This window comes from Hyperolius riggenbachi, chromosome 3 (genome assembly GCF_040937935.1).
Source record: "Hyperolius riggenbachi isolate aHypRig1 chromosome 3, aHypRig1.pri, whole genome shotgun sequence".
NCBI classification, from domain to species: domain Eukaryota; kingdom Metazoa; phylum Chordata; class Amphibia; order Anura; family Hyperoliidae; genus Hyperolius; species Hyperolius riggenbachi.
Window position 1 is genome coordinate 33,993,018 of NC_090648.1, and position 19,610 is coordinate 34,012,627.

Here is a 19,610-nt window from a genome sequence, read left to right on the forward strand (position 1 = left end):
CAGCATTACACATTTGCACTCTTGCATGTCAGCACTTTGTTCCCTTGAAAAAGCTTCCAATTAGGAAGTGAAACAAGTCTGGTTTTTGGTGGAGGGTTGTGTAATGTATTTTTGCAATACTGAATAGGGAATGAGGTTTTACTTCCTCGGTATGATGTACAATAATTTCCACATCATTGGTCAGACTTGTTGCCAAATTTATTGACCTTCCCATCATTGATTTTGAGTTATAATTTAAAAGTCAAGTTTTATTAGTCCTCCTGTACAGGGAAGATCTGTGGTTATTGATATAAATCAGGTTCTTGTTGTGCAAGTTCTTTTTAAATGAAGCTTAACACTAAAGCTGCATACACACATCAGACCATAGTCTTTGGAAAATGAAAGATCACAGACCAATCTTACCACCCTTCATGTAGCATGAGAGCCATACTCTACACAGTCTATTCTATGGAGCTGAACTCCCCATCAAGATGCTGCACACACAGATGCTGTACAGACACAAAAGATCAGTATCTGCAAAAGATCTGTTCCTGCCAAAAATCCATTCCTGCAAATTGCAATTATAGTCTATGAGATCTGCAGATCATCATACACACATGATTTAACTGACCTTCATCTGCAGATCAGATCCACCAGGATGGATTTTCAGATCTGCAGATGACTGCTTGACCTGCAGATGAATGTCAGTTAAATCATGTGTGTATGATGATCTGCAGATCTCATAGACTATCACTGCAATTTGCAGGAATAGATTTTTGGCAGGAACAGATCTTTTGCAGATACTGATCTTTTGTGTCTGTACAGCATCTGTGTGTGCAGCATCTTGCAAAGATTTCTGTCTGATGGGGAGTGCAGCTCCATAGAATAGACTGTGAAGGTATGGCTCTCATACTACATGGAAGGGGGTAAGATTGGTCTGTGATCTTTCATTTTCCAAAGACTATAGTCTGATGTGTGTATGAGCCTTTACCCGATCCAATCTGCTTCCTAAAGACAACCAACTTTAACTCACTATACAATAAAATACAATTTTACAGCAATTCGATAATAGCGGTCAGTTGTCCCAAAAAAAAAAATCAAACTTTTTTTTTATTTAAGGCAAAAAATCTAATCTTCCCTTTTTTTTTTCTTTTTTTTTTAAATATAGGTCAGTCAGGGTGGTGGATTTTTCAGATCAATTTTTATTAAAATGTAATGGTGTGCGGTAGCTTGTCAATGTCTTAATATTTTCACCCAGGCAATTTTCTCAGAGTTTTCAATCATTTTTTTTTTCATAATTGAAGGGGGGGGGGGGGACACATTTGTGTTACATTGGTCAGATTTTTTAAATATTGCAATCAATCAGAAAAATTGACTGTAATCCTTGCACTGAAGAGAAATTAAAAAAAATGGTATAGTGTGTGTGGCCACCTTAAAGGGAACCAGAGACGAAGCACCCTTGTGTATTTTACCATGTATATCAGTAAGAACATTAGAGAAAACACTTACCATGCTCTCTGTTTCCTCCTCACTGCTAAAAGTGTCTGTTATCAGCAGTCACAAGAATCCCAGACTGAGCAATTAAATCTGGCTTTGCTGGGAATGATTATAGCTGAGTCATTATAGCAAAGCCACAAGGGGGCAGGCTTGGGCTTGAAATAACACCACAGAAGACAGACTTAGCTATAATCTTTCTGTAGCAAAGCTAGACGGAGCAGCCTGACTTCTCAGTCGGGGATTCTTATCAGACATGATAACAGTCAGATTACACAGAGAACAATGAAACAAAGGGCAGATTAGGTGTTTACTGTCATGTTCCCACTGATTTATAAGGTAAAATACAAGAGGGTGCTTCATCTCTGGTTCTCTTTAAACGTCTGACGGTTATACTAGTATAGACGGATGCAAGACAAAGTAACTCCCACTCACCCAGAATTCCAAATTATTTTGACACACCTTCAAACCCCCCCAACACACACATACACACAATTGGCAAGTCCACCGAGGGCATTTTAGTCCAAAGTGCTTTGATGGTTTTGCCAAGGGGGGGGCGGAGTTTTAAAATGATACAGAATTTCAGGCAAGAGTGCAAGTCACTTCACCTATACAGTGGGTTGCAAAAGTATTCGGCCCCCTTGAAGTTTTCCACATTTGGTCATATTACTGCCACAAACATGAATTAATTTTATTGGAATTCCTCATGAAAGACCAACACAAAGTGGTGTACACATGAGAAGTGGAACGAAAATCATACATGATTCCAAACATTTTTTACAAATAAATAACTGCAAAGTGGTGTGTGCAGAATTATTCGGCCCCCTTTGATCTGAGTGCAGTCAGTTGCCTATAGACATTGCCTGATGAGTGCTAATGACTAAATAGAGCGCACCTGTGTGTAATCTAATGTCAGTACAAATACAGCTGCTCTATGACAGCCTCAGAGGTTGTCTAAGAGAATATTGGGAGCAACAACACCGTGAAGTCCAAAGAACACACAAGACAGGTCAGGGATCAAGTTATTGAGAAATTTAAAGCAGGCTTAGGCTACAAAAAGATTTCCATAGCCTTGAACATCCCACGGAGCACTGTTCAAGCGATCATTCAGAAATGGAGGGAGTATGGCACAACTGTACACCTACCAAGACAAGGCCATCCACCTAAACTCACAGGCTGAACAAGTAGAGTGCTGATCAGAAACGCAGTCAAGAGGCCCATGGTGACTCTGGACAAGCTGCAGAGATCTACAGCTCAGGTGGGAGACTCTGTCCATAGGACAACTATTAGTCATGCACTGTACAAAGTTGGCCTTTATGGAAGAGTGGCAAGAAGAAAGGCATTATTAACAGAAAGCATAAGAAGTCCCGTTTGCAGTTTGCCACAAGCCATGTGAGGGACACAGCAACCATGTAGAAGAAGGTGCTCTGGTCAGATGAGACCAAAATGGAACTTAATGGCCAAAATGCAAAACGCTATGTGTGGCGGAAAACTAACACTGCACCTCACTCTAAACACACCATCCCCACTGTCAAAAATGGTGGTGGCAGCATCATGCACGGGGGGGTGCATCTCTTCAGCAGGGACAGGGAAGCTGGTCAGAGTTGATGGGAAGATGGATGGAGCCAAATACAGGGCAAACTTGGAAGAAAACCTCTTGGAGACTGCAAAAGGCTTGAGACTGGGGCAGAGGTTCACCTTCCAGCAGGACAACGACCCTAAACATAAAGCCAGGGCAACAATGGAATGGTTTAAAACAAAACATATCTATGTGTTAGAATGGCCCAGTCAACGTCCAGATCTAAATCCAATCGAGAATCTGTGGCAAGATCTGAAAACTGCTGTTCACAAACACTGTCCATCTAATCTGACTGAGCTGGAGCTTTTTTGCAAAGAAGAATGGGCAAGGATTTCAGTCTCTAGATGTGCAAAGCTGGTAGAGACATACCCTAAAAGACTGGCAGCTGTAATTGCAGCAAAAGGTGGTTCTACAAAGTATTGACTCAGGGGGCCGAATAATTACACACACCCCACTTTGCAGTTATTGATTTGTAAAAAATGTTTGGAATCATATATGATTTTCGTTTCACTTCTCATGTGTACACCACTTTGTATTGGTCTTTCACGTGGAATTCCAATAAAATTGATGCATGTTTGTGACAGTAATGTGACAAAATGTGGAAAACTTCAAGGGGGCCGAATACTTTTGCAACCCACTGAAACGCCCTGATACAAGTATTACGGTCAGAGGTTTTTATTTACTTTTGTGTAGATTTTCCTGGTGGCCTTCTGTAAAGCAGCAGGGACAGCCATTCTATGCCAGGCGAAAACAAACAAACATATGTAAGTAGATAACTACTGGTTCTACTTAGCATACCATACATAGCATATGTATTGTACTGTCCACGTTTTGATTTCAGTGAATTTTATGCAGTACATAAAGAGAAAACCATTCCTGGCAGTTTGCATCTTAACTCCCTCTGACTGAAGTCAATCCTGATGTAATTTCCTCCCTTACTTTTTTTTTTCCTCCTAGAAACTGCACGGTCATAGCTTGCTTTGTAAACATATGTGAGCACAGCATACCCTCTTTCTCCAAAATTAAGACATCCCCTGAAAGTAAGCCCTAGCAGCAGTTATTACTGGAGCCCAAGGTCTTGTGGACAGGTAGACGCAGAACGCAAGCAGACAGGAGATAGAGGAGGACACAGGTACAGAAGGTGAAAGCAGGGGACACTAAAGGTACAAGGGGGACACAGAGGCACACAAGAGGTGGATCCAGCAGAGGTAGAGGCGTCACAGTAGGGAAGGCAGGACGACACACGGCACAGGAACTTGTGTGTTCATAGAAATAGAACATTACCTGAAAAAAAGGCCTATTACATCATTTGGTGCAAACATTAATATTAGGCAGTGTCTTATTTTCGGGGGAAACACAGTAGATCAGATTTCAGCAGCTCACTGAACTGCCCTCAGCCAATCAGTGAGGAGCAGAAATGTGGGAGGGAAGATGACAAGCTTCCCTCTCCCCAGCAATGTACCAAATAGAGCCAGGCTGACTAAGATAAGATTTATTACAGCAAAAACATTTCTGAATAGACTGGAGTGCTTGCAATGCAGGGTCAGGATGAAGGCTGCTTAACAAACACAGAGCAGTGGGTAAACGGAATTTGATTTTGTTGCTGACAATCCCGCTGTAAGGGTCCATCAAAAGTTCAAAAAGTCCTTTCCTCCATTGTGAGTATTCTGGGGACACTCCGAGGGCAAGAAATGCCCTGAATACGGTTCTGTAGGTGGTTACATTCATAGCCCTTCCTGGGAGATTGTCCCGTTTATTGTTTGGATTCCACAAGTCGGACAGATAGAACAGATCTCCTGTGCTTCTTCTTCATGGAGCTTCCAGTCACCCGAATACCCCAGGATCATGCAGCTGGAAACTGCACAAGAGACGGTTAAAATCTTCCTGTGTCCAGGGAGGAGAACTTCCCGAGTGCACCACAGGGGGGGCGCTGCTGCTGGCAGGGCTGTGGAAGAATACAAACAGTTGTTTTACTATAGATGGACAAGTTATCCAGCAAGTGTGAACACAACATTTTTTGGGCATCCTGCAGGAGAGTTGAGACGTATTTCTCCCTTTGGTGTCACCCTGCAAGAGGAGGGGCAGACTCACAGCTCCCTTTTGCCTTTGTCACCCTGCAGGAGGAGGGGCAGACTCACAGCTCCCTTCTGTCTGTGTCACCCTGCAGGAGGAGGGGCAGACTCACAGCTCCCTTCTGTCTGTGTCACCCTGCAGGAGGAGGGGCAGACTCACAGCTCCCTTCTGTCTGTATCACCCTGCAGGAGGAGGGGCGGACTCACAGCTCCCTACTGTCTGTGCCACCCTGCAGGAGGAGGGGGCAGACTCACAGCTCCCTTGTCTGTGCCACCCTGCAGGAGGAGGGGCAGACTCACAGCTCCCTTCTGTCTGTGCCACCCTGCAGGAGGAGGGACAGACTCACAGCTCCCTTCTGTCTGTGTCACCCTGCAGGAGGAGGGACAGACTCCCAGCTCCCTTCTGTCTGTGTCACCCTGCAGGAGGTGGGGCAGACTCACAGCTCCCTTCTGTGTCACCCTGCAGGAGGAGGGACATAGTTATAGCTCCCTTTTGTCTCTGTTACTTACTCTATTGAAATCGGATCATTGAATGTCACCAGAAGGTCTGTGGAATACTGTGGCATTCGGAATAAGGCCATGTATATAGTGACAGTGTTCTGAGCCTGTAATAGGAAATAAAGCATGAACATATTAGTGGCAGCATAAATAAAATAGCTGATGAAAAGTTTACACATTGAGTACATGCAGTGTGACAGCACACATTGCTCAGTAATAAAACATCAACCCGCAGTGAGAGGATCACAGGCCACCAATCGCACGGCGACAATCTTCAGCTAAGCACTTATGGATTTTTTTCCAGCCATCAAATGTGCCTGAAATCTATTGTCACCCCCTTTCCTTTACATACCCCATCAATCAACTTTACATCAATCCAAAGCTAGTCAGAGATGTTGGTGTGTGGGAGGGAAGAGTTCGGCCAGCACCAATCAGGACCGAAGTTGCTCCGATTGGCCTCATGCCAGCGCCTGCTGTCCTTTGACTTTTGGATGTTTTTAACCCTTTTGCTGCAAATTTATTTACAGGCTTGCAAGTCCTCCAGGCCAATTTATTTCAGCACATTTTTATTTCTTCTTTGTTACCTTTCCTCCCTTCTAATTAGTACTGCTGTAATGTGCATTTATGGCCCCTTGTCACTAGGGGGCAGTGTGAGACAAAAACGGAGGACTTCTGCTTTGTTTGTATATTTTCTGCTAGTAGAGAGAGAGATCAAAGCATTCCAAGAATTTACAGCACTAGTTCTGCTGACTGAGATCAAAAGCTGCGCATTTATCTCAAACGGGATAACTCTATTGAAGCTGCTAATGGTTCATTCTGGGAACTGAAGGTGTGGCCGTCTGTGCCCTCACCTTGCAGCACTGCAGTAACAGGAATCATTTTGTCGGGGGTGGGGTAGAAGGGAAGGTACAGAATAGAAACAAAATTCCTGGAAACAGAGTCTAAAAGGTAACCTGAAGTGAGAGGTGTATGATGGTTATTATACATATTTCCTTTTAACCACTTAATTCTATCTGGACGTATATATCCGTCCAGATAGACTGTGCTGCTGCAGCAGCGTGGTGCGCCAGATCCCGCCGCCTGCCGTTAGCCCCGAGATCAAATTGATGGGAATATAGTTCCCATTCATTGATCTATGTCCCCAGCAGAACAACTGACAGCCTCTTATCAGACGCCGTGGTCTTTCTGCAGAAAAAAAGACACATGTTACTTACCGGTAACGTCTTTTCCGGGAGTCGGAAGGACAGCACCCATATGAGATAAATTCCCTCCAGATACTATTGGACAGGAGAAGGTTAAAAATTAGCATACCCTGCAGCAGCATACATATATATATCCCTAACCTGAACTAAGCTTCAGTAACAATAAAGATGAACACAATTTAATGCTCAAAACTCAATTATATATATATATATATATATATATATATATATATATATATATATATATATATATATATATATATATATATATATATATATATATACACACACATATACGCATATACCAATCAGGGTGGGTAGCCCGGGTGCTGTCCTTCCGACTCCCGGAAAAGACGTTACCGGTAAGTAACGTGTCTTTCCCAGGGTCGTCTCCAGGACAGCACCCATATGAGACTACCAAGATTACACATGTGTAACCCATACCCTAGGGCGGGACAGCTGCTTGCAACACTCTTCTACCGAAGATTAAATCTCTACTGGAATCAAAGTTCAGCCTATAATGTTTTACGAATGTATTCTTATTCGACCATGTTGCAGCCCTACAGATCTGCTCTACAGAAACTCCTGCTCTTTCTGCCCAAGAGGTAGACACAGCCTGTGTTGAATGTGCTTTGATCAACTGAGGTACCTCTTTTCCCTGAAGCTGATAGGCCATAGTAAATTGTCTGTTTTATCCATCTGGCGATGGATGCCTGGATGCCTGCTTTCCTCTATTAATACCAGCAATAACACCAGCATTGCCTGCGTCTTTCTCCATGATTTTGTTGCTTACAGATACTGTATTACACATCTCCTGACATCAAGACAATGAAAGTGTTCCTCCTTTTCATTAGATGGGTCCTGACAGAAAGAAGGGAGGAAAAACTTCCTGCGACCTGAAAATTCGTACAAACCTTTGGTAAGAAAGCAGAATCTAATTTAAGTGTGATTTTATCATCTGATATAATACAGTATGGCTCTGCTATGGAAAAAACTTGGATCTCTCCCACTCTCCTAGCTGTTGCCTCAAAAGGTCGACTCATGAGAGCCTGAAGTACTAAGTTCAGGTCCCAAGGAGGCACATGAGATTTAAACACTGGTTTAATTCTAGACATAACTCTAAAAACCCAATAAAAAATTTATTTTCTGCCAATCTCCTTTGTAGAAAGACACTCAAGGCCGCAGTCTGCACTTTTAAAGTACTGATACTGAGTCCTTTTTCCAGTCCTGTCTGTAGAAACTCTAACGGAGTATATTCCTGTTTTGAATCCAGCTTGTTCTCATCGCACCAATGAAGATAGGTTCTCCAAGCTTACAAGTAGATCTTTCTAGTGACCATCTTCCTACTTTGTAGTAGAGTATTGGATAAATTCCCGGAAAAAAACCACTTCTTCTTTAAAAGTTTTAATTCATCCTCCAGGCCGACAGATGCAACATTTTCAGTTGCGGCTGCATTATTGGACCCTGATGTAACAAATCCTGACGTAGGGGTAACATTACTGGTTCCTGCACTGATAACTTTTCCTAACAGAGAAAAAACCAAGCTCTTTTTGGCCAGAAAGGTATTATTAGTATGCTTGACGCTTTCTCCCTGTAAATCTTGTTGAGGGTTTTTGGAATGAACCTGAATGGTGGAAAACATAAATCAGATGATCCCTCCAGCTCAGTGCAAATGCATCCACTGTGACCGGATTGTCGGTGGGACAGAGGGAACAAAATCTGCGACATTTTGTATTCTTCCTGGTCGCAAACAAGTCTATTGTCGGAGTCCCCCACCTGCGTGTCAAACTCTGGAAGACCTCTTCGTTTAGTATCCATTCTTCTTGGCTCAGTTGTGAACAGCTGAGGTAATCCGCCACAACATTTAAGGTTCCCTTTAGGTGTACCGCCGTCAGTGATGCTAGATTCATCTCTGCCCATTGAAGGATCATGCTTACTCTGTTGCATAATGTTCTGCTCCTGGTTCCTCCCTGATGATTTACGTGGGCTACCACTGTACTGTTGTCTGATTGATTACTATATGTAGTCCCTGGATGTGTACTTGGAATTGTAAAAGTGCCATTCTAACTGCTTCCATCTCTCTGATGTTGGAATGAGCCCGGGCAAGATCCTTCTCCCAAGCTCCCTGAGTTGGAATGTTGTCCATATGTGCTCCCCAGCCCCAAGAGCAGGCGTCTGTGGTTATTATCCTTTGGTATGGCAAGTTCCATAGACGGCCTTCCCTTAGATGAGCTGGCTCCAACCACCAATGAAGTGACATCTTGACATAGTGCGGTATTAGCACCCTCTTGTCTAATGCATTCTGTTTCCTGTTCCAAGATTGCAAAATCCATAGTTGAAGTTGTCTTGGATGCATCTGGCCCCATAGGACCGCCGGGAATGAGGATGTCATAAGACCGAGCAGAGACATGGCTTTTCTTAAAATGATGGAAGTTGAATCCTGAAAAGAAACACATTCAAAAAGTTCTCTCCTTTGTGCAGGAAGATAAACTCTTTGATTAACAGTATTTATCTGAAAACCCAGGAAAATCATAATCTGAGATGGAGTAAGGAATGACTTTTCCCAATTGATTAACCACCCTACCGATTCAAGCACCAACACTGTGGTCTGAATCTGGGTGGATACTGACATAGCTGAGTTTCCCCATAAAAACAAATCGTCTAGATATGCTATGATTTAAATCTCCCTAAATCTCAAGAAAGCAAGGATTTCAGTCATTACTTTGTAAACAACCAAGGGGCTGAGGAGAGGCCAAATGGAAGAACTGTAAACGGATAGTGTCTTACCTCGCCTGTTTGATGTATTGCAAACCTCATGAACGCTTGAGACTCCAGATGTATTGGAATATGCAGATACGCGCCCTGTAGATCCAGAGACGCCATGTAAGCTCCGCCTGTTTTCTTGAACCCCGAAAGGAATGTTTAAACCTAAAAGTTATCTTTTTATTTGGAAAGTTTTCCTTAAAGTCTGCTGATCTCTCTAATGTTTCATCTAATTTTGTGCCAAACAAAAAATTTAACCTCACATGGAAAGCCACACAGTTTTATCTTGGAAGAAACATCACCTTCCCAGGGTCTCACCCATATTCCCCTTCTTGCTGAATTGGATAAAGCAGAAGCTCTTGCAGTAAGTCTCATTGTCTCATCCGCTGCATCTGTAAGATAATCTACTACCTGAAACAGATTAGGAAAAGATTTGAGTATAACATCTCTAGGTGAACCTTCAGCGATATGCATTTCTAGTTGTTGCAACCATATTTTAAATGATCTTGAGAAGGCCGTACTAGCTACTGCGGATTTGAAAATTAAAGTAGTTGTTTCCAATTTCTTCTTAATAGATTATCTACCTTCTTATCTAGGGGATCCTTCAGAACCCCAAAGTCCTCAAATTGTACGTGCGATTTGCGAGACACTTTAGATAAAGCAGGATCCAATCTGGGAACTGGGCCCCAAATCTTTTGGTCCTCGGGTTTAAAGGGGTATTTCCTATTCATAGACCTAGGCCAAAAGGCCCTTTTTTTTTTTTTTTTTTTTTTTTCTGGGTTCTGCCATTCCCTATTAATTCCTTTAATGTAGAGTGAACCGGGATAAAACTTTTTTTTTTTTTTTTTTTTTGTCAGACTTCTATACATTTTGTCTAAAGTGGAAAGATCCTTTTCCTCTTCCTTAATATCCATATTAGCAAACATCGCACTTAACAATTGATCCATATTAATCATAGAAAAGCAAATCTCTGTCCCTTTCTTGATTCTTGTGACTTACAGTATCCCTTCAGTACTCATTTCCTCCAGTGATGAATCTCACCCTCTGAATGCTCTGAGTCTGAATTCCACTTTCTCTTTTGCCCCTGCTGAGATTCGCCCACAGATGTTAATGCTTTGGGAGAGGAAGGAATTACATTAGGTGGTAATGATTCAGGTACTGCTGAAGAGGTAGATGGGGCAGACTCCTTATAGGATTGAAAAAGTAGCTTTTATTTCTGACTTCATCCATCCCATAAGATCTTTAAACATATTCGAGGTTTCCTCTTTAACCACTTTTCTGAGTACAGGAACTACATAAACTCTTTCCTGATGCAGATGAAATTTTTGCTGCACATAAAGCACATTTCTTTTCTTTACACTTTAGCTCAGTTTTTGGCAATTGCACTGAAGCATGGCCTGATTCATCTCTTGTTTCCTTTATTTTAACCGGCTTGTCAGCTTTACCAGTCTGGGCTACAAGCAAGAAAAAGAAAAGGACTAAATTACTATCTATAATAACAGAGACCAGAAGCAATAAAGCCCACACTGTGGGTTTACATACCAAACCAGCACTGGAGCTCTGTTCAGCAGATCCCTGCGGAGATACGTCTGATCCTTCCATTGTAAATGAGTATAATGGAAAACAGACTGAGTTGTTTTAAAATGTCTGCCTGGTTCCACCTCTAAAGGCTTCACCCCCCGCAGCCACAACCATGCACATCAGTTCCCTCCTAACCCTTAGACTGGACTTACTTTGCCTGCCAGCAGTGAAAGGGTTAACTCCTGGACAGCGTTCAGCATTCTGGCGCTTCTGCTGCATGTCGCCCCCACGCCAGTCCAGCTTCCGCTCTGCTTCCTAGAGGGGCGTGCTCAGGCTTCCACCCGGTCATCTGACCCGGTGAGCCAATCCGACCTCCGCAAAACGCCGACCAATGCGCGCGCACTGCACGCACAGATTCTCGCCCCATAAGCCTTAGCGTCTTCCTGAGGTCTGTAACACGGAGCCGGCGTCCTCTCCCCACATCAATCCCGCCTGGCTGGTGTGTACACGGGGGAAACAGCCGCTCAGAGCCTGCCAACTGACATGGACTCTCCTGTTCGATCCTCCTCCTTCCGTGGACAGGAATTAAACTGAAGGTTAGTTCAGGTTAGGGATATATATATGTATGCTGCTGCAGGGTATGCTAATTTTTAACCTTCTCCTGTCCAATAGTATCTGGAGGGAATTTATCTCATATGGGTGCTGTCCTGGAGACGACCCTGGGAAAAACAGCTTCCCATCCTCCTAATGCTTTTTGTAAGCGAGATCGTTCGCTTCCAGGACTTTTTGACTGTGGCCATCTTGTGGCCAAATAGTAAAACTACACCCAGGTAAATTTTTTATTAAATAATTACATTATATTACATTTAAAATGAACTGTTTACCTCCTACACCAAAAATTACCAAATAAAATGTTTAATAATTTTTTTTTTTAAAAACAACAGTTACCCAAGGGTCTGAACTGTTTGAATATGCATGTCAAGAGAGTATACTACTATATTTTATTAAATTAGAAGCTTGTAAATAGTGATTGAACGCAAATTGAAAAAATGCACCTTTATTTCCAAATAAAATAACAGCGCCATAAATTGTGATAGGGACATAATTTAATCATGGTAGCATGTATTAATTTCAAACTATAATGGACAATGTTAAAATGGATTTAGGATAAAACAATTCTTAGCAAAATGTACCACCCAAAGAAAGCCTAAATGGTGGCGGCAAAAACAAGATATAGATCATTTCAGTGTGATAAGTAGTGATGAAGTTATTGGCGAATGAATGGGAGGTGAAAGTTGCTCAGATGCATAAGGTGAACAACACTGTAGGCTGAAGTGGTTAAACAATACCAGTTGCCTGGCAGCCCTGCTGATCTATTTGCCTACAGCAGTGTCTGAATCACACACACCTGAAAAAAAAAATGCAGCTAATCTTGACATTTTTGTCAAAAATATCTGATCTGCATGCTTGTTCAGAATTTACGGGTAAAAGCATTACAGGCAGAGGATCAGCAGGACAGCCAGGCAATCTGCATTGTATAAATATGTCAGCACCTATATCCCTCTTACTTCCGTTGTGCTTTAATCAGAATGAGGTAATCTGCCTGTAACAGATCAAGCATAAAAAACTAGTAGGAGGCGCCCTAAAAATAATTTTTGTTCTAGAATACAATTATAAAATAGGAGTAGTTAGATCTTACCTACTTCAAGGAACAAGAAAAAAATACAGCAGTATAGGTGACTAAGCATAAGAATGCATTCTTCTGTGAACTAAAACCCTGGCTTTTAATTTAGCTGTAGGGATAACAGTTGTGCCTGGATGAGTAAATTCAGTGAATGCATTTGTTTGAACATTTGCATGTGAGTGTGCGAAGGGTTAATTGATTTTTGCTGTTTCTAGCCACACCCCCTTCAGCACCTCCCTTTCCCTAATAATTTATTTAATGTCCTAACTAGAGGCGATGTGTCTGGATATATGTATGTTTATTCTTATCATTGACCCCTGTGGCTAGGGTCCAATTCGGTGCACTCCCCCTTCCCCTGTATGTTTGTCAGCATGCAGACAGCTTATGCTGGTGTATGCGCATTGTGCACATGGACACATAACATTAGCTCCCTTGTGCGATTGGTAAGATGCACTGTCTTTCCCAGGAGAGGAAGTTAGGATGTGTGCTCCTAATCCATTGATAGGTTTGATGCAATGAATGTGTTTGCATGTCTGCACTATGCATGTTACAGGGCCAGAGTTAGGACACCTATGTTTACCTGGATACTTCTGCGCAGTATAGGTGACTAAGCATAAGAACGCATTTTTCTGTGAACTAAAACCCTGGCTTTTAATTTAGCTGTAGGGATAACAGTTGTGCCTGGATGAGTGAATCTGTGAATGCATTTGTTTGAACATTTGCATGCGAGAGTGCGAAGGGTTAATAGATTTTTACTTCAAGGAACAAACCACATGAGGGAGATATATTTATTGATGCACATAAGACAACGCGTTTCATGGGTACTGTCTCGCTTCCTCAGGTCAATATAAAGTGCCCAAGCTTGCAGCAGTCACGAGTGTGGGTGCCTCTATTCCCTTAGTGTAACAGATCAAGGTTGTCTGTGTGTGTGGCTGTTTCTACACTAAGAAGAAAGGAGAAAAAGCGCACACTGTGATACTAGCCTAGTTTGAATCTTGAAACATTTCAAACACAGCCGTTGCATATCATTGCAGCTAGCTCCGCCTTGCTTTGCTAGCGGTTTTCATCTCCCACTACACTCATAGCCGGGGAATCAGGCTCGTACCGGCCGAGCACAGAAAACCGTTTACACGCCCACCGCAGCGTGTTCCAGATAACCACCGTGGAATCCCAATCGGATCACCATCCAGGACCGTGAGGATATCCGTGCAAGCCAGGTCCCCGGCACAACAGAGACACAAGCGTGACAGCTGGCAAACCTATATAGGTTTCTCCAGCCTTGACAACCAGGTGAGACCTTTCCTACAGGGCCTAGAGCCCTCACCTGCTAGTATCACAGTGTGCACTTTTTCTCCTTTCTGTCTCCATATCCAGCACTGTTCTATACAGGTAGCATAAGTAGATCTACATATCTACACTATAAGGGCCCGTTTCCACTGTAGCGTTACGAAATCGCCGGCTAATCACCGCAGGAAAATCGCATGCGGGTGCGATTCCGCATGCGTTTTTTGCCGCGATTTCGCATGCGATTTCGCATAGGTAAGGCTGTATGCGATTTTAACCATGTCACTGCCTGTGTGAATTAACATGGGTACCTATGCGAAATCGCATGCGAAATCGCGGCAAAAAACGCATGGGGAAAACGCATGCGATTTCCCTATTAAATACATTGTGTGCGATTCGCCTGCATTCCACACGCAGGCGAATTCTGAGGCCCCTACCCTGCAGATTTTTTCTGCACAGAAAAACGTGCGGGGAAACGCACAAGTGGAAACAGTCCCATCCACTTCTACTGACTGTGCGGATCCGCATGCGTTGCCCGCATGCGGATTCGCGATAGTGGAAACGGGCCCTAAGGGACACTTACCTGCTCATTGAATTTGGAGACCAGCTGGTGCCCGGTGAGAGCCCAGGCGCTGGAGCAGTCTGTGAGCGAGAGCTGTGCCAGGGGGAGGGGCTCGACGCTGACAATCTCCGCCTTTCCCTGGGCATCATTGCTGGTGGCCACATCTTCAAAGTGGTACCTAAGCCATAGACAAGACAGCGTCATCAGTGCAATAAAGCTGTCACAGTATGTATAGAAGCACACATATAATTGCCCAACTTCTCAGATGGCCCCCCAAAAATCATCTCATCCTATGAAAAGGTTAAGGGCCATACACATGCTAGATCAAAGTTGGCTGATGTGGCAGATAACGATCAGCACTGCTGATAATCGGGTGTGTGTACAGCAGAGACACACGCACACACTGTACACACACACACACACTGTACACACACACACTACACACTGTACACACACACACACACACACACTGTACACACACACACTGTACACACACACTGTACACACACACTGTACACACACACTGTACACACACACACACTGTACACACACACACACTGTACACACACACACACTGTACACACACACACACTGTACACACACACACACTGTACACACACACACACTGTACACACACACACACTGTACACACACACACACTGTACATACACACACACTGTACACACACACACACTGTACACACACACACACTGTACACACACACACACACTGTACACACACACACTGTACACACACACACACACACTGTACACACACACACTGTACACACACACACACTGTACACACACACACACTGTACACACACACACACTGTACACACACACACTGTACACACACACACTGTACACACACGGTGGATCAACTTGATTTAGCAAAAGCCGATAACTTTGCTTTATTTTTATTAATTAGTATTTTATAGCACTGACATCTTCCGCAGCGATGTGCAGAGTATATTGTCCCTCAGAGGGGCTCACAATCTAATCCCTGCGATAGTTTTATTTCTATGTATGTATCATGTAGTGTACTGTATGTGTTGTAGTCTAGGGCCGATTTAGGGGGAAGCCAATTCACGTATCTGTATGTTTTTGGGATGTGGGAGGAAACCAGAGTGCCCGGAGGAAACCCACGCAAACACAGGGAGAACATACAAACTCCATGCAGATAGTGCCCTGGCTGGGATTTGAACCGGGGACCCAGCGCTGCAAGGCGAGAGCGCTAACTACTACACCACCGTACTGCCCTTTTGCTTTTGCCACCTGCCTTGGCTCAGGATCAATTGAACGTCATTTGAGTGTAAAAATCTGTATAACCTATATTATCACTATTCTGGACCCTGCATGCATCTTACCGGGCCGCATCGGGGTCAGACATGCCAGCCTGGAACTCCAGAAGCTCTATGATAATGCTCTGATCCGTGTGCCGGTGCGCAAACACCTCCTGGTTATCTGGTATCTCTCGCAGCTCGCTGGGCAGAGAAAGACAACAGTGAGACAACAAAGCTGACTGCTGCTGCAGGATCAGGGCAGAACAGGGAGCCATAGACAGTAACATGAGGGGAGCAAATAGCAACTTCAGCCAATATTTCATTTATAGGTGGAGTTTTGGAGAAAGGCCTTCCCCCATTACTTTATAAGTGAACTCTTGGAGCACGCCCACCCCCCCAGTATTTAATAGGCAAACCTCTCCCATCCAATATTTCATTTTAAAGAGACTCTGTTTGCCCCTGCTAAAACACCGCTATCCCGCAGCTGAACGAGGGGTCTTTACCCCCCCAAATCCCCCCCCCCGGCAAAATACACAACCAACTTGGTCGTAGATTTTGCTGCTCATGGAGGCAGAGCTCATGGCCGTAGCTCTGCCTCCATGCGCGTCTATCAGCGGCGGATCTCCGCCTCTCCCCCGCCCTTCTCAGTGAAGGAAGAGGGAGAGGGGCGGGGGAGAGGCGGAGATACGCGCTGATAGACACGGTGAGAGGCAGAGCTACAGCCATTAGCCCTGCCTCAACAGGAAGCGCTCCCCGGACACCACGGAGGGGATTTGGGGGGTAAAGACCCCTCGTTCAGCCGCGGGATAGCAGCGTTTTAGCAGGGGCAAACGTGCCCATGTTTATAAGGTAAAAAGCAATTTTTAATGTCGCTTCAGACTCTCTTTAAAAGGTCTGAATGAAGTAAGCCCCTCCTCCATGTATCATTTGTAGGTAAAATCTTGGAGCATGCAAAATCTTTGGGGAAAAACTCCTCCCAACACAACTGATAAAAATGTCCAGTGTCACCATTGAAACATTTTATGAAAACAGACTAACCAATTTTTTTTTTGAATTAAATGTGCTTAAAGCATATGGTTGGGACCTTAAAGGACAACTGAAGTGAGAGGTATATGGTGGCTGTCATATTTGTTTCCATTTAAACAATACCAGTTGCCTGGCTCTCCCTGCTGATCCTCTGCCTGTAATACTTTCAGCCACAGCCCCTGAACAAGCATGCAGCAGATCAGATGTTTCTGACATTATTGTCAGATCTGACAAGATTAGCTGCATGCTTGTTTCTGGTGTTATTCAAACACTACTGCAGCCAAATAGATCAGCAGGACAGCCAGGCAACTGGTATTGTTTAAAAAATGAAAAAATATGGCAGCCTCCATATACCTCTCGTTTCAGTTGTCCTTTAAAGGATACCAGTTGCGAAGAATGCGCATTCCCTTCTTCCGGGTTGCCGGAGTCGGGCTTTACTGCGCAGGCGGCCTACACACGTCCGTGGCCGGGAGCGCACTGCGCATGACATCATGCTCCCCGCTTGCTCCCTCCATTTCTCTAGCATTCTTCACATCTGCTACCCTTAAATCATTTTACATTTTTGTCAGCGCTAAGGTCTCCTTTAAGCCTGGTATACACATTCAATTTTGATGATATTGAATACTATGAGCAGACTGTGTAGGCAAACCCTCATGCTACATAGAGGTGACAAGAATGGTCAGTGATCGACCAATCATGAAAACGTGTCCCGGGCTGTAGCCTAGTATACACATACAATTAAAGCCATATTTATTTACTTTTAGGCGGCTTTCACAGTGGGACGTTACAGGCGCACGTTAGAGCAGCCTGTAACGCAGCCCACCGCACAGTAATGAAAAATCAATGGGGCTGTTCACAGTGCCCACGTTGCGTTACATTGTAACGCTGCGTCACAAGACAACGTACTGCATGCAGTACTTTGGACGCGGCTGAGCCACGTTAGACTGCTTGCACATGCTCAGTAATGTTGTGGAGGAGCGAACAGCAGCCAGGCACATGGCTAATTAATATTCACTGCACGTTGTGACGTGCAGTGTTTACTTCCTGGAGCGGCCGCTCTGTGCGGCGATTGGCCGGCGGGACCACGTGATGCCGCATGCGCACAAGAGTACGCATCACGGCATCACGGACGCCAGAGTGAGCTGCACAACGCGGCTCACTCTGACGTCCAGATCCAGCACCACCAGGCGTTGCGTTAGGGGGACGTTATGCGACCTTAACGCCCCCTCTAACGCAACGTCCTAGTGTGAAATTAGCCTTAAACAATACCAGTTGCCTGGCAGTCCTGCTGGTCTCTTTGGCTGCAGTAGTGACTGAATCACACACCTGAAACAAGCATGCAGCTAATCCAGACACACTTCAGTTAGCGCACCTGATCTGCATGCTTGTTGAGGGTCTATGATTTCACAGAAGAGGGTCAGCAGGACAGCCAGGCAATATGTATTGTTTAAAATGAAAAAAATATGGCAGCCTCTGTATCCCTCTCGCATTAGGCGACCTTTTAAGCAGTAAGAGGGCCAGCAAAGTTTTAATACTATGAACAAATTGTGCAGATAAGCTCTCATACTACTTGGCCAGTCAAAAATGGATGTGTGTAACAGGCTATACATTTTCAGTAGATTACAGGCTCCTGGACCCCCAAGAGCTGACAATCAATGTAAGGGTACCAGTCTCAGCCTGGGCACAGTGATGGAGCTATCACAGACTCCTGGACCCCCAAGAGCTGACAATCTAATGTCAGGGTAGCAATCTCAGCCTGAGCACAGTGATGGGGCTATCACAGGTCACTGGACACCCAAGAGCTGACAATCTAATGTCAGCATAATATTACCACGCACCCCAGAAGCTAACAATCTAATCACAGCCACCCAATAATCCACAGAAGACCTCCAAGAACAGGGAAAAGAAGCACAGACTAGGAGCTGCAAACACAAGTCATCAGTGACCCCCCCAAGACCTGACAATCTAATTTCAGGGTAGCAATCTCAGCCTGAGCAGTGAGCACAGTGAGGGGGCTATCTCAGGTTACTGGACACCCCACCCCCTATTCACAGCCTGCAGTCTGTCCCTCACCTGACATCCTGGATAGCTGGGGGTAGAATGGCAGAGAGGGCTCCCCCAAACAGGGGACTCTGTGCAGCAGCAAGTTCCATTAGCTGGGCAACATTAGAAGCCTCCCAGCATGCTCTGCGGGAATTCACTCCACATGTTTCCTGCTCATCATGACTACAATTCCCAGCATGCACTTTTCTTCCAGGTTTATTCTGCAAAACAGCTAACAATCTGCCCAAACGGTGTACTCTTTATAAACAGAGGCTCGTTACTCATGAAATGTACTAATTCTCAACTAAAGCAGAACTAGGTCAGGCAGAGACGTCCCTGGAATACGCAGCGGCCATCTTGTGTGAGGGCATTATGCATGTGCCTTTCATTTACTAATTTAATTTCATTCAAAATAGAGGAAAAAATAGGCACTTTGTTACAGAGGGAGGCATGAAGCCCCCGGGACGGAAGAAGAACCATTTGCCGTTTGTGTGGCATTTTGTGCTATTGAATCTTCTGGCAGTGACGTCATTGAAGCTGTGTCGCCCATGTTATTTGTGGGCAAATTTTTTCATTTCAAGTGGCTGCCTCCAGTGTCAGGCTGTCATAATTGTGCCA

General features: G+C 44.3%; 1 protein-coding gene across 1 annotated transcript; it reads right to left on the reverse strand.

Annotated features, from left to right (window-relative positions):
* Positions 1-4,529: 4,529 nt before the first annotated feature.
* On the reverse strand, positions 4,530-19,324 carry RANGRF (RAN guanine nucleotide release factor). Its single transcript, XM_068273974.1, has 5 exons — positions 19,023-19,324; positions 16,008-16,124; positions 14,660-14,816; positions 5,635-5,729; positions 4,530-4,997 (listed from the first exon to the last, which is right to left on the reverse strand). Exons 1-5 carry the CDS (start codon positions 19,100-19,102, stop codon positions 4,877-4,879), a joined length of 570 nt encoding a protein of 189 aa, XP_068130075.1. The 5' UTR covers positions 19,103-19,324; the 3' UTR covers positions 4,530-4,876.
* Positions 19,325-19,610: the final 286 nt, after the last annotated feature.